Here is a 14,266-nt window from a genome sequence, read left to right as displayed (position 1 = left end):
CGAGTTAAGTTCCAGCATAAATTTAAAGAAAAATTAGATCCATTTTGCTTTTAAATACAAGGTAGTGGCCATCTTAGTATAATGGCCCATAACTGAGTTTTGCATAGTGTGTCAATAATGCACCAAATCGTTTCACATGTTGAGTTTGACCAGAATTGCTCTCTCAGTGTAGTTTTATCATGTGGATAATCTGTATTATAAATAAGATTCTAAATATTGTATCTATCACAAGAAACTAAAATAGCTTCAAAATCCTCTTTTTTCAACTCACACTCCTGAGGTGGATTTTTCCCATTTTTTGTTGAGATGGGGGACCACTTTTTTATGGACTGATGTTCTCACATTGAGGACAAATACACTCAAGTTTTGTGGACTGAGGTCCTGCGAGATAAATGTTCTTATTTTCGGTAATTACCTTTCCTCCAACACATACCAATCTCCTTTTTGTTCACTTTTCACCCTTCTCCTTCCAGATTGCTTTGGTGATAACCCTTATAGAAGTGCCTCTACAGAATAGAAAATAAATTGTAAGAACCAAATCACCACCCTCAGTGGGCTTACTGTCTTCGATTTCCTGCACACTTCTGCAGCTTTTACCTCCTGTACTTACCTGCTGCTAGTTTCTTTGGCCTCAGCTCCCAAACTCCCTCTATCTGCCCCCAGTGGTTTTTAGTCTGAAGATCTAGTTAAGAACTTCTGACAAGGAAGCAGGTTGTGATGGACATGTAAACTCGAGAAAGAAAGAGTTTGACAACAGGGAACCCTTTGTCCACACCATTGGAAACCCTTCCTCAGAATCCAGTCTGAAACCCTCCCTTACTTCCCTCTAAAAAAACAAAATAAAATAAAAAAGTGAAAATATAAAACAGTATCTTCTAGTTTTCAGGTGTTCTCCACCATGGAATTAGCCAGCATCCTATAGATTAAAACAGAATTACAATTAAAGATGTACTGCAAAGCTTTAAAAAGAGCTAATTTACACCCCACATAATAAAAAGATGTACATGAAGACCAAAAATTGAATAAAATTTAAAAATAAATATTAGGGCTGTTGATTAATTGCAGTTAACTCACGCAATTAACTCAAAAAAATGAACTGTGATTAATTGCACTGTTAAACAATAAAATACCAATTGAAATTTATTAAATATTTTTGGGTGTTTTTCTACATTTTCAAATGTATATAGTATTCTATGTTGTAATTTAAATCAAAGTGTATATTATTTTTATTACAAATATTTGCACTGTAAAAATGAAATCATTTTGGGCATTGACACTCTCACTTAAGGACTGTCTGGATATGTGGACTCTCTCTACTCAGACCCTGTGCCACCAGCACTCCCAGCTATCTGCATGACACCAGTGATTTCCTGAGGAAACTACAATGCATTGGTGACCTTCCAGAAAACACCATCCTAGCCACCATGGATGTAGAGGCTCTCTACACAAACATCCCACACACAGATGGAATACAAGCCTGCTGTCTGCTCTTATTTACAATGTTACCATGAAAGTTGAGACACAGGTGTTGCATGGCATTTTGTAGCTGGCGTTCCAAGGTACTGATGTACCAGATATGCTAAACATTCGTATGCCCCTTACATGCTCATCCACTTGTTTCAGAGGATAAATGCTGTGCGTGCTGAGATGTTCGTTAAAACATAGTGTATTAATTAAATTTGTGACTGAACTTCTTGGGGAGAATTGTTATGTCCCTTGCCCTGTTTTAACCGTATGTTTCATGTTATAGCAGTCTCAGATGATGACCCAGTACATGTTGTTTGATTTACAAACACCGTCACTGCAGTTTTGACAAAATGCAAAGAAGGTACCAATGTGAGATTTCTAAAAATAGCTACAGCACTTGACCCAAGGTTTAAGACTCTGAAGTTCCATCTAAAATCTGAGAGGGATGAGGTTTGGAGAATGCTTTCAGAAGTCTTAAAAGAGCCACACTCAGATGTGGAAATTACAGAACCCGAACCACCAAAAAAGAAAATCAACCTTCTGCTGGTGGCATCTGACTCAGGTGATGAAAATGAACATGCGTTAGTCCACTCTGCTTTGGATCGTTATCGAGCAGAATCCGTCATCAGCATGGATGAATATCCTGTGGAATTGTGGTTGAAGCATGAAGGACATGTGAATCTTTTGTGCATTTGGCATATAAATATCTTGCAGTGCCAGTTACAACAGTGCCATGTGAACACCTGTTCTCACTTTCAGGTGATGTAAACAAGAAGCAGGCAGCATTATGTCCTGCAGATGTAACCAACTTGTTTGTCTGAACGATTGATTGGCTGAAGTAGGACTGAGTGGACTTGTAGGCTCTAAAGTTTTACATTGTTTTATTTTTGAATGCAGTTATTTTTCTGTACATAATTTGACATTTGTAAGTTCAACTTTCATGACAAAGAGATTGCACTACAGTACTTATATTAGGTGAATTGAAAATACTATTTCTTTTGTTTTTTACAGTGCAAATATTTGTAATAAAAATAAACATAAAGTGAGCATTGTACATTTCATATTCTGTGTTGTAATTGAAATCAATATATTTGAAAATGTAAAAAATATCCAAAAATATTTAAATAAATGGTATTCTGTTATTAACAGTGTGATTAATTGTGATTAATTTTTTAATCGCATGATTAATCGTGATATTTTTTTTCATCACTTGGCAGCCCTAATGAATATATAAGAATTGCTGTTTACTTGCCAAAATGTGGATTCATGGGTCCATATGTGATGACATGGAATATGTCGATCAAACTGTGAATTCCATTTTGTATTAGCACCTCCATTTTGTATTATGAGTAGAAGACGTTTAACCTTGCCCAATGCAAGTTTATTGAATTTAATTCCAGATAGCTGCCCCATCCAGGAAAGTTGCTTGACCCCTTCATTGAAGGAACATCACTCAGAAACCATCACAAAGCAAACTGGAGCTATCACTTTTGTGTCTCAGCTGCTGGCTCTGACTCCATCGAACTATGGATTTTCTACACATGGGTGCCAGTATAGCAGGTGGATCTGCAGCATCTCAGCCTGGGGAGCTGGAAAAGAAGAGAGACTGTACATAAGATTTGGATACTGCTTTGAGCAGGGGGGGCTGACCGTTGCCACTTGGAAGCACAACGTGCAGGATTGAAAAGGGCAGGAGAAATTCTGCCCAACTGGTAATGCTGACAAACCTCAGACTTGCAGAAGGGGCAAGATCAGACAAGTGGAGAGAGTGCTTCTCAGTATCTCGGTAACTTTTTAAAGAGTTATAACTCTTGAGTGTCTTCAAGAGTACAGTCGCTGTGGTTAAATTCCTTTGTTAAGCATATGTACCTTGCTTTCCTGCCATGTTATTCCTGAAAGGGTTAAACTAGAAGCCCAGAGCACCTGCAGCCTATTTGGAGCTCTTGGGGATCATGTGGAAGCAGCTGGGGGGCTTGGGAGGTCTCAGACATCGATTTTAGGGACTTGGGCAGCAGCGCCTCACATCTCAAAGAAGAATGCCAGACCAGAAGTCTGAATCTGGGAGTGTGGTCTAGGGCCTCAGAGCTAGAAACATTGGCTTAGACTGCCCGGGCTTAGTTGGCTTGAAAGCACATGGGCCCCAGAACTGGGACTACTCACAACAGACTGGTGTTCCTACAGAAGGGTACTGGATCAGGCTGTGACACCATGTATCTAGCTCCCCTGCATGAGCTGGTGACATCACAACCTGCTTGTGTTTGTGATGTGATCGAGTGTCACAGGGTAATTGGACTTTTGTTTTAAAATGTAAATATTTAAATTTTAAATCTGCACGCATTCTGTTAATGATTTGACATCTTAAACACCTTTAAACATTAGCTTTATAGTTCACCTTTAAATAAATTGGTTTGTGACACTAGGAAGAGTTCAAAATTAAAAGCTGATGCTCTGTATTTAACTTGCTCCATTTTTCAGTTGTGTTGCAGTTCTCATACCTGTGAGATGTTGTATGCTTAACACACTATAACACTTCACTTTCCTACAGTGCTGCCTAATCCTTCTCTTTTGAATTTATTCTGCCAAAAAAGAAATATTAAAATTTAAAACAAAATTGAACCAATAAGAGGCATGTACAACCATAATTTTGGTAAATCCAGTGCACATCAATGTCCTTGTAAAACTATAATATGGAATACAATACTTAGATGTGACAGAACACACTTGAGAGTAGAATATGAGATGTCCATTTGAATATACTTGCTGTTTGTCTGTTACAGCTATCCCCCTATTCCATTTTGTTTTCTTACAGCTGTCCCCATACTCCATTTTGTTCTCCTCCTGTGGCCGCCCCTTCCCTGGCTGTTAAGTTGTTTACCGGGGCCACTGCCCTTCTCAAAGGGAGGGCCCCTTAAAGTTGTTTACCAAGAGCCATTGCCCTTCTCAAAGGGATGGCCACTTGTGCTAAGTGGGACCACTGCCCTGTTCAAAGGGTCTCCGTCTGTTATCATCTTGTCTCACTGGCTCTGGGTGTAGGTCACAGAAACAGCACGCTGCACAGATATGGTTTTTCTAACGACGTGCGCATGAGTCATAGACAAGTGCCTCTCTCCGAGCGCCACCTACCTCGCCCACGGACTCTGCCAGCCAGTCCTGGCTCCTCACCCTACAGTTTCCCCTCCTCCCCCTGGACACGAGGAGCTATCAGAAGTCCCTGCAGAAACTGCCTCGACGTTCCTTCTAAAAACAGACATTTCAAACTCAAGATCACAAAGGCCCTCGCACTTCGCTGCCTGGCTGCTCACCCGGGGTTCTGGAGCTCCTTCTCACTCCGTTTATTGAGCGCTACCCCGTTTTTAACCCCCCCACGAAGAACAATGCGCTGCAGAGATCCCTGCATTACCTCGACACCCGCTCTAGCCTCTAAGCTCTCTTGCTGCTTCTCCTGGCTGCTCGCCTTACGGGGACTGGTACGAACCTCTGCTGCCACCTTTCTCACTCCTTATCTCTACTCATCTTACCGCTGCCCGCTCTGCCTCCCACACTCCAGACTCAAAGCTAAACTGGTCTCTGTTTAAAACTTCTACAATGCAGCACTTGCTGCTCCAAAACTAACCTGGCCCGCTCAACTTCTTCTGGACTCCGTACCTGCTGCCAGCTGCAGCCCCTCCACTGCTGCTAAGCGTGCACCATTAGATCAGCCGTTCTCCTACGCTCTAGATAATTCGCTCAATTTCATCTTTTGCACCACCGCTCGTAATCAGCGTTTCTCAGCAGAATGTTCGCCTCCGTCGCTCGCCTACAGTCATGGCTAAAAAAATTGTCTGCATTGCTTCTCTGTCTATTGCTATGTGCTAGTCTTGGTAAGTTAAGAAATCAAGACATAAGAAATTCGCTCTGTCTTCTGTATCACATTGTGCCGTTAAGCTCTGTCTCCGCCTGCCCCAACCCTCAATTGTATACCTGAAGTTCAACACTAAAACCCGACACTGATTACCCCTTTTTCTCTCTCAACGACACCTCCACATTTACATTACCACTACTGTGACACACTCTCTACCATAACCTGTTAGTGCCTACACCCTCCTGCTCGCCGACCCACCCTTACACTAGAACTTCGTTACACCCTCTCCACCTTTAATACCTTGGTAATTGCTACAACTCGTAGTGTACCCACCGATGGTACCCACTCATCTGAAACCTATCACTCATTTGTAACAAGAAACCCCTCCCCAATTGCCTACTTAACAACCCCATACCCACTATCCGGAACTCTCCTGCTTTTCTGCATCTTCTTTATACGTTATCTGGCGCCAACACAAAACCCCGCCTCCCGGTCCCCTGGTAACCTCACCTCCCAACGATCCATATCACCCTGCGCGCAGGCGACACTGCCTTCGTCGCATTGCCGCTGACTTAACTACCCTTACATTCGCATCGACTCGTCTCACTGAACAATCTCTACACCCAACTGTTCTAATCTTCCACTTCTATATCCAGCTACCAGGAGACATACAGCCCACCCCATTCCCTCTCACCCACCCCAGGAACCATGGCACGCCTTTCATAGATATTTAGCGTAACCTAACATACCAATTACATAAGAATAGCCTGCTGGTCAGACTAATGGCAGCCATCAGCCAGAATCCGTCGCTGACAGTGACGGCAAAGGATTGAAACAGAAAGGCAGTTATCTAGTTTTCCATCCTCTGTCGTCCTCCCAAGCTTCTGGCAGTCACAATTAGGGCTGCCACAACATGGTGGTGCGCCCTGACCATCTTGCTCAAATGCATCAAATGGAACTCATCCCCAGACACTTACCTATTTCTTTTGAATATAATGTACCTTTTGGCCTCACAAAAATCCCCGCCAACAAGTTCTCAGTTGACTGTGTGTTGTGTGAAAAGCAATACTTCTTATGTTTGTTCTTTCACAAACCGCCGCCCTATTAATTACTTGGGTGACCGCGTTTCCGTGTAGGAGGGTAAACATGTGAATGGGTAATAACACTCCCTTATGTCACTTTCTCCACACCGATAATCGATTTTAATAGACTTCCCTATCCAATCCACCTTCAGTCGGCTCTTCTACACACCTCGAACCAGTCCCAGTCTTTTAAATCTCGCCCATAAGGAGCTGTTCAGCCTAATCATTTTATGCCCTTTCTAATATTTTTCCCGTCTAGTAATCCTTTACAGATGGGGTGACCAATCGAGCACTATCAAAGTGGGCATACAGTAATATAATGGCATTATATATTTTTGTCTATTATCAATCCCTTCTTAATGAGCTTAAATCTCTGTAACTTTTTGATACCACGCACATTGAAGAGAATGTTTAGGGAACTACCAATGAATCCAATCGTCTGAGTGGCATTAGACCCCACATTTATATGTACAGTGGGATATGTTCCAGTGTCAGTTACTGGCACTTAACAACATGACAATTGTCTACATTTCTCTGCCCATCACCAGTTTGTAGAACCCTTGTAACTTCACAGTCAGCTTGGCCAAACTGGTTTAAGAACACTTTGATCTGTTTGTTTATTGAGGAAGTTAGCAAGATCACAATCATTGCATGTAAATATCAGAGAGAGATAAACAATACAGCAGGAGGCTTTTGTATAGGAAAAATACCTACACATAATATGACCATAGATCTCCCATCTTGCGCTCACCCCACTCACACAGACGCAACGCCTTCCAACACTACTCAGGGTAATGCTTGTCTTCCGGGACTTTATTAAATTGAGGACATCTCTGACCTCTACACTTGCCTGCACATGGACTGCTGAGGAGAGTCACTAATGTTACCATAGTATGAAAATGTTAGAAATAATTTACTGAAACTGATTGTCAAATAGCATAGAACATATGTAGCATCAAAATGATTTAACCCTTAAGGCTCTAAATCTAAATGTTTTGTATGGCTTCACTTTTAAAGAATGATTTTGTTACTCAGAATAGTACCTTTTTATACACAAGAATTTGCATCTCTTTCCATTTCCATTCTTCCTCCAGTATTTTTATCTGCTAGATAGCTTTCCAGTGGATGCTGTTGTCACTAATAGTAAATAAAAAAAAATGGACTTCCTTTGTTGGTGGGATAAAACTCAGTGCCTAAGAGGATAGGGGATGGTAGAAACCGCTCTGACTCTGGTGGAGGGAATGTCAAGAAGCCTTTCACGCATAACCTCCTTCTGTCCTGATAGAAGCTGGCTTGACTAGGGAATCAAATGGGGGAGCATATTTTGCACCTATATAGATATGCAAGGGATTATGGGAGCTAGAGAATTAGGAGCCTTTCCATATGCAATTATACAAATGGCTGATGAGAAGAAGGGAAGAATGTCTTGAGGTTGAGGTGTCCTGCCTTAATATTTCTTAATGTTCTGCTTAAATATGTTCTTTTTTTTTTAATAGATCCAAAAGTTTGGTACAAAAAATACGTATTCCAGGAGACTAATTTTCAAAAAAGAGTGATTATTTTTCTTGAATGTTATAAACAGATGGAAAATGGGATTTAGACTGGAATTTTAACACAATCTTTACTAAGGCCTAAATAACACTCCATGGCATTTTGTATATTGTGATGAAATTGTTAACCAAGCTTAGTCCATTTTACCTGATGAATTTGTAATTTTGAATTGAATTGTATTGTAAACTATCAAAAGCCAAACAGTGTAGGCCATGAGGCACTGCCACAATACACAGAATAATATCTACAATTAAAAAGTTTTTGTTGAACCACTGCTTGAGATGATGTTTCTAGTATTGCTTTTTGGCCACATGGCTGTGGATACTGACCCATTCCTTTCTTAGGTGTTGGTTTTATATTTAAAATTTTCTTTAGGGTCCCAGTCCTGCAAATACTTTGATGTGAAATTAACTTTATGCATGTGAGTGGTCGGTCTTGCTATTTAAAATTAATGAAAAGCACAGTACCAGCATTTAAGTTAATTAACTGTCTCCCAGCACAATAAATTGTGTCCTGAACTGCCCTTTATGTAAAGCCCTGTTATAAGTAATTTTTTATTCTCCTGCTTCCTGCATGTAAAACTTAGAACAGACTCTGGTCATCTTCGGTCAGTTATTGTTTTGAGGGATTGGGTACTTAAAATGTATTTGCCTTGAAAATTTCAGTTTCGCTAGTTTCGCTAGTGAAACTGAAGATTAACAGACATGGATTCCAAATTTGATGTAGATTCAGCCTGTGAGGGTATGGTGCCCCCTCTCGCCAACACTCAAAGTAGTATTAGACTTACTGAGTCCTCAGTTGAGGGGGAAGCTGCTGCAATGCAGGATCAAAGGGAGCTGGTGGTTTGGAAATACATTGTGTGTGGATCTTTAAAATATTTTTTCTCCCTCCTCCATTTTCTCCTCCTCAGTTCTCACCATCAGCAAACAAATAAAATTTTAGTCAGTCTCATTACAAACAACACACTTACCCTCTCTCTCGGGTTCATTTTATTCAGTCTGAATATTGTATTTTATCTATTTCCTTTATTAAAGCAATGAAGTAGATGAGCAAAATGATATATCCCACCTCTCTTTACAGGAATGGTTCTTAGGAAAAGCATTATATGATGAAGAATCTACAATAATACATCATTATGCCTTTGCTGAAAATCCTACAGTCTTTAAATTTCCAGATTTTGCTGCTGGCTGGGCACTTAGCATTCCTCTTGTAAACAAGTAAGAATTTAATTTGTAATCTTTTCTAAAATTGTTTTATTAATAGTTAATTAGTTCATGGTTGTAAAGTGCTTTGAAGATATAAAAAGCTATATAAACACTAAGCACTATTATTTTAAGGATTTATGACTGAGCACAAATTAGTGTTTTACACAAAATTTAAAATACTAGTATTTCTTATAAAATACCTTCCCTCCTCATCCCACATACCAAAACACACAAAAGAAGCTTTGCAAATATAAATTATTATAATAAATAATTAAAATTTCATAAATACATATGTGCAGAAATATATTTTTGCATATAACTTTGTATCTTTGTTATACACTTTATGATTTTATGTACCATGTGACGTTTAAAGTCTTATGCACTTTTATGCAGCAAAAATATATATTCATAAATGGAAAATGTTTAAATATTACAAATGGGAGGACAAATAAGAAGAAAAGTTTAAATGAGTGAGCAAGGGGCTAATCATTAAGCAGCTGAAAGCACAAAATTATCTCCTTAAATGTTAAAAACATGATGCTAGATTGCAGGGCCTCTCCTATTGAAGACTTTCTTCTTGGGCAGGAAAAATTGACACAGAGAGGTATATTCTAAGAACTAGTGCTAACAGCAGCAGGCTATGTCCAGATGTTTGCTTTCCATTCCAGATTATCTTATATAAAATTTTTCTGGTTCTAATAAATCCAGAAGTGTGATTTTTTTGCAGGAGACAGTCAGGGACCCCCCACCTCCACCCCAATGACTCCCCACCTCTCAGATTCCTGATGAATTAGCTTAATTTTTTTTAAATGTTGAAAGAGGGTTATATAATAAAATAACACTGCAAATGTTATTTAAATAATTAGTTCATTTGTAGCCTATTTTAGAATCCTATCTGCTAAATTCCTGCAACTCATGTGTAAACAACTCATTATCAAAAAGCCCCTAGAAAACGGTTTGACATTTCATAGACATGAATACAATCTCAAGTTTGTTTGTTTAAAAAATTCAGTTGCTGTCTCCATTACATTACTCTTGTTCTTACTTTATGAGGTAAGAAAATTTCATTATGTTTATTGTACAGGCTTGCAAACAGGCTGAAAAGTGAACCACTTAAGTCAGACTTTACAATAGATTTAAAACATGAGGTAAGCCATGTTCTATTCCCGTGAAACATGTAAGTAAATTAACCCTGTCATTTGCTGTTTAAATGCTGATAAATTGAAGCCTAAGTAATGTGGACTCTTTAAGGTTGTTAAAAGATTTGAACTTTCTGGACTGTATATTTGTTTGCCTTCCTTTTCAGTGTTATAATATGTAGAATTGTAAAAGTTCTATTGTTACAAAATATAGGTGGTACTGCAAGTAAAGCTGAATTTGTATCATGTGATAGTGTGCAAGAAGGCATCACTTTATGGAAGTTTGCTCTGGAAAAAAAGAAGAGGTTCCTAGCTCATCAAATAGAAAAGTTTGCATTTTGAGTCTCCTATTCTATACCCATTAAGGGCTGTCTCAGATATCATATTGCCTCACTGACATTGATTTCAACCTAGATTAAACTATTATGATGGTTGTTGGCAGCAGGAAGCATTTTGAGAGGCCTGCTTGTGGCTTGTGTGTGTATATTATTCAGGCAGTACAGCCAATGCTAGTCAAATAGATCTGGGAACTTGTAGAAGTGTGGGGTGGGGTGGGGAGAGAATGGAAATCCATCATTGTTTTCTGAGAAAGGAAATTTATGTTTGGATGGTGGTCAAGAGTCATTACCACCATTTCTGGTTTATCCAGAAAGTACCGCTATTTCTCTCTGATGCAGACCTTCCTGGGGCCATCCTGCTTTGCCACACCCAGACTAGGTTACTGTAACACACACTAATTGACCCCAAGGCTGTAACAACTGAAATGGCAACCCCTCGCTTCTTCAAATAGAAGTAAAGGGGTAGTTACACATGTCCTCCATAAATTACATTGGCTGCCAATAAATAAAGGATGCAATCTAATATCTTTAATATTGGTATTAGAGACTCTAAATTTTGAAGATGTTAAATATATGAGCTTAGTTTACAATCCTGCCCTCATGAATCCCCTCATTCCTTATTCCCAGTTCATTTACATTTCAGTGAAGACTGGAAAAGCTGGAGATATAAGGGAGGTGTGACAGAAGAGTGATTACCACTTTCTTCTATTTTGCTTTATCGTTGTTGAGGGGAAAAGGAATTGTATTATGCTCATGTGCCTTCAGTAAGATAGAATCCAAGTGACATCATTTGCCTTAAGTGCTTTTATTTCACCTTTGTGTCTATTAGGTCTAGCTGCTGCCTGTTCATTAGTCTTCTTCCTAATACTGTCTACATTCACTACTCTGCTGTGGCTTTCCAGATGGAACACAGTCTGTCTTACAAATAAATGGCTTTTTTTGGTCATAAAGCACACATACTATGTTCATTTATGGTTTTCTGCAAGAAGGCCTTTTAGAACAGCATTCCATAAATTCCATTCCATTTTCATTTTCAGTGTGACTCTTGGAACTCTGTTTTATCCTCCACATTCAGTGGAGCCGTACACTTTATTTAATGCACACTAGCCTATGTGTGCTGAATACAAAATTATTGATTTTCTTCGGGGTGTTTCTGTGGTGCTCTTACCATAATATCTGGGTGCTTCACAAACATTAAAGAGTTTGTTTTCACAACATTTCTGTGAGATTAGGTGATGTTGTCTCCATTAGAATTATTATCCCAATTTTACATCTGGGAACTGAGGCACAGTGAGATTAAGGTCCAAGTGCTCACTAATATTTGGAGCCCAACTTGAGACACCTAGGTCCTTATTTTTCAGTCTACTTATCATTTTTATAGCACTTCATATGTTCAAAGCAAGCTTCCAGCCATCTTCAGTTGGAGCTGAGTGCTCACCAATTCTACATATCTGAAGAACACACTTGACCAGCAATGAATATGTTGGTTTAAGTGACTTGTCGGCACTTACAACTGTAATCGAAAATAGATTCCAACATAAGATGAAGAGTAATTTAGTTTTCCTTAATCTTACTGTGTCATATGATATGGTTTGGCACATAGGCATTTAGGTGAAATTGTCTAGAAGTATGCCAAGTTGGTTAGTATGTGCAATGGCTCTGTTTTTGAGAGATTGCCATTTCCGTGTGCATATTGGTGATAGAAAAAGTGCTTGGAGGCACCAGAAAAACAGCCTCTTGCAAGTATTATCATCAGTGTTATTCAACTTACGTTCATATGACCTACCATATATTGGGTCTCACAAGTTTGTTTATGCAGGCAACGTATGACTCGGCACTCAGTCACACTCTTTGACATACTTGAGAGTGTTCTGAGTGCAGATATGGTGGGAATTGGCCAATTATTGTTGTCTGTGGCATCTGATACCAAGTGGAAGTAAGACTGTATCAGTTGTCTTCCACTTAAATCATGCACAAACGGGCAGAGACCTGAATATAATATAATTCTCAGTGGTCAATGAATAAAACATGATTTACACTCGGTTTATGTAGGCATCACGTTGGATAGACAAAGGTCAAAACATGCAACAACCTGCTCAGAAAACTGCCCAGAATGACATGGGCTCCAGTGCCCAAACATTATGCACTTCAGCCTTGGCACTGTTATTCAGTGGCAGAGTACTGTACTCCAGAATGGCTCGTTAGTCTCATACAAAGATAATTGACATACAACTTAATTCCACTATGCATATTATTTCAGGCACTCTTAAATCTACTTTTCTACTATGGTTACCAGTTCTCTGCAATATTGCTCTGCCCGGTGCACACAGAGAGGAAAACATAGCAAAGCTTGTGATGAAATTGCATGATATTAAATTAAAGACCTGTTTAATCCATGACATCATCATCTGCCCTCATGGCTGCCAATTTGGATATTTTTACCGGATGAGGGATTTACAGTAGAGGATGCATGGCGAGCTTCATGGTCTGCAGAGAAAGTAATTATATTATCTTGTCTTGGACCCCACTCAGTGTGAGCCTGGGTTTGATTTACCATAAAGGCAATGGAGCTTTCTGAAGCAGTTTCATACCAGACATGGAATTTGTGCTGCCGTGGAATTTCAGTGGTGTTTTAGAGACAGTCCACTATGTCAATGTGGGGAGCTACAAACCATGACACATTGCTGAGGACAGCAAAATGACTCAACTTCCTGGAGGTCTTTGTGCCTTGAACATGATGGATGAGAATGCTGTGGCTTGGCTTGAACAGACTGCATATGCCAAATATAGTGACTTACTCAGCATCACTTAGGAGCTCTGTGATAGAGGCACAGCTAGAATTTAATCCTCCATGGTAGTATTTAACTTTCTTAACTAGGAGACCCTTTCTCTTCCTGCAGTTTCCTGCCTCATTCACTACATACCTTCCAGCTTCTGTAACAAATGAGGCAATGTTCTACAGACAACAGTCTCCTTCAGTACACAACCCTGATTCATTCTCAGAACACATCCATCCTGTAGACTGAATGAGCTGGGGATCCTGGGGCTGGGGGAAACTAGTATCTGAGCATGTAATTAAAGACTATATCATAATGCATACATTCAAAGGAGACGAATCAAGATTACACAGGCAAACTTTTTTTGGCTTTTCCTATTTTTGAGTGCTTGACTTGGCAACCTAAGGTAATTTTTTAAAATAATTTCAATTTTTTTTTTAAACCAACTGAAACAGAAATTCCATCTTGTAGCACCATATTAATCCCCAGTTGGGTCATCATTTGGTTTAGGAGTTTAGGTTCACCTCTACCACTAGAGCTAAAAGGGTAACTGATAGCAGCAGGAAACTGTTATCTTCTATGTGTATGAGTCACTAGAGGAGGGATGTGAGACACCTTGCCAGCAGGTTTCATAGCTATCTGCTGAAAGAGGAGTGGAGAGATTAAAGACTTCTAGTTTTGTAGGAGTTTTCTCTACTGGTTATAGACACGTCTGCTCCTATGCCTCTACCTGTCTTTGTCTCCCTCTGTTACTATGGCCAGGTCTACACTGCGACTTTAAATCGGTTTAATGGCCGATATACCGATTTAACGCTGTATCCGTTCACACGACGTCGTCATTAATATCGAGTTAAACGGCTCCTTAA

At 39.6% G+C, this 14,266-nt stretch overlaps 1 protein-coding gene across 4 annotated transcripts in view; it reads left to right on the top strand.

The window, feature by feature from the left end:
• B3GLCT (beta 3-glucosyltransferase) overlaps positions 1–14,266 on the top strand; it is a 136,142-nt gene that overhangs the window by 82,353 nt on the left and 39,523 nt on the right. For all 4 annotated transcript variants that reach the window (XM_032795960.2, XM_075061649.1, XM_032795959.2 and 1 more), the window contains 2 exons: positions 9,022–9,158; positions 10,231–10,294. In XM_032795960.2, coding sequence (XP_032651851.1) covers positions 9,022–9,158; positions 10,231–10,294 — 201 coding nt within the window. The remainder of the gene's footprint in view (positions 1–9,021; positions 9,159–10,230; positions 10,295–14,266) is intronic.

Source organism: Chelonoidis abingdonii, chromosome 1 (genome assembly GCF_003597395.2).
Source record: "Chelonoidis abingdonii isolate Lonesome George chromosome 1, CheloAbing_2.0, whole genome shotgun sequence".
Lineage (NCBI taxonomy): Eukaryota > Metazoa > Chordata > Testudines > Testudinidae > Chelonoidis > Chelonoidis abingdonii.
Note: the sequence above shows the minus strand (reverse complement) of the source record. Positions and strands in the feature narration are given on the sequence as shown.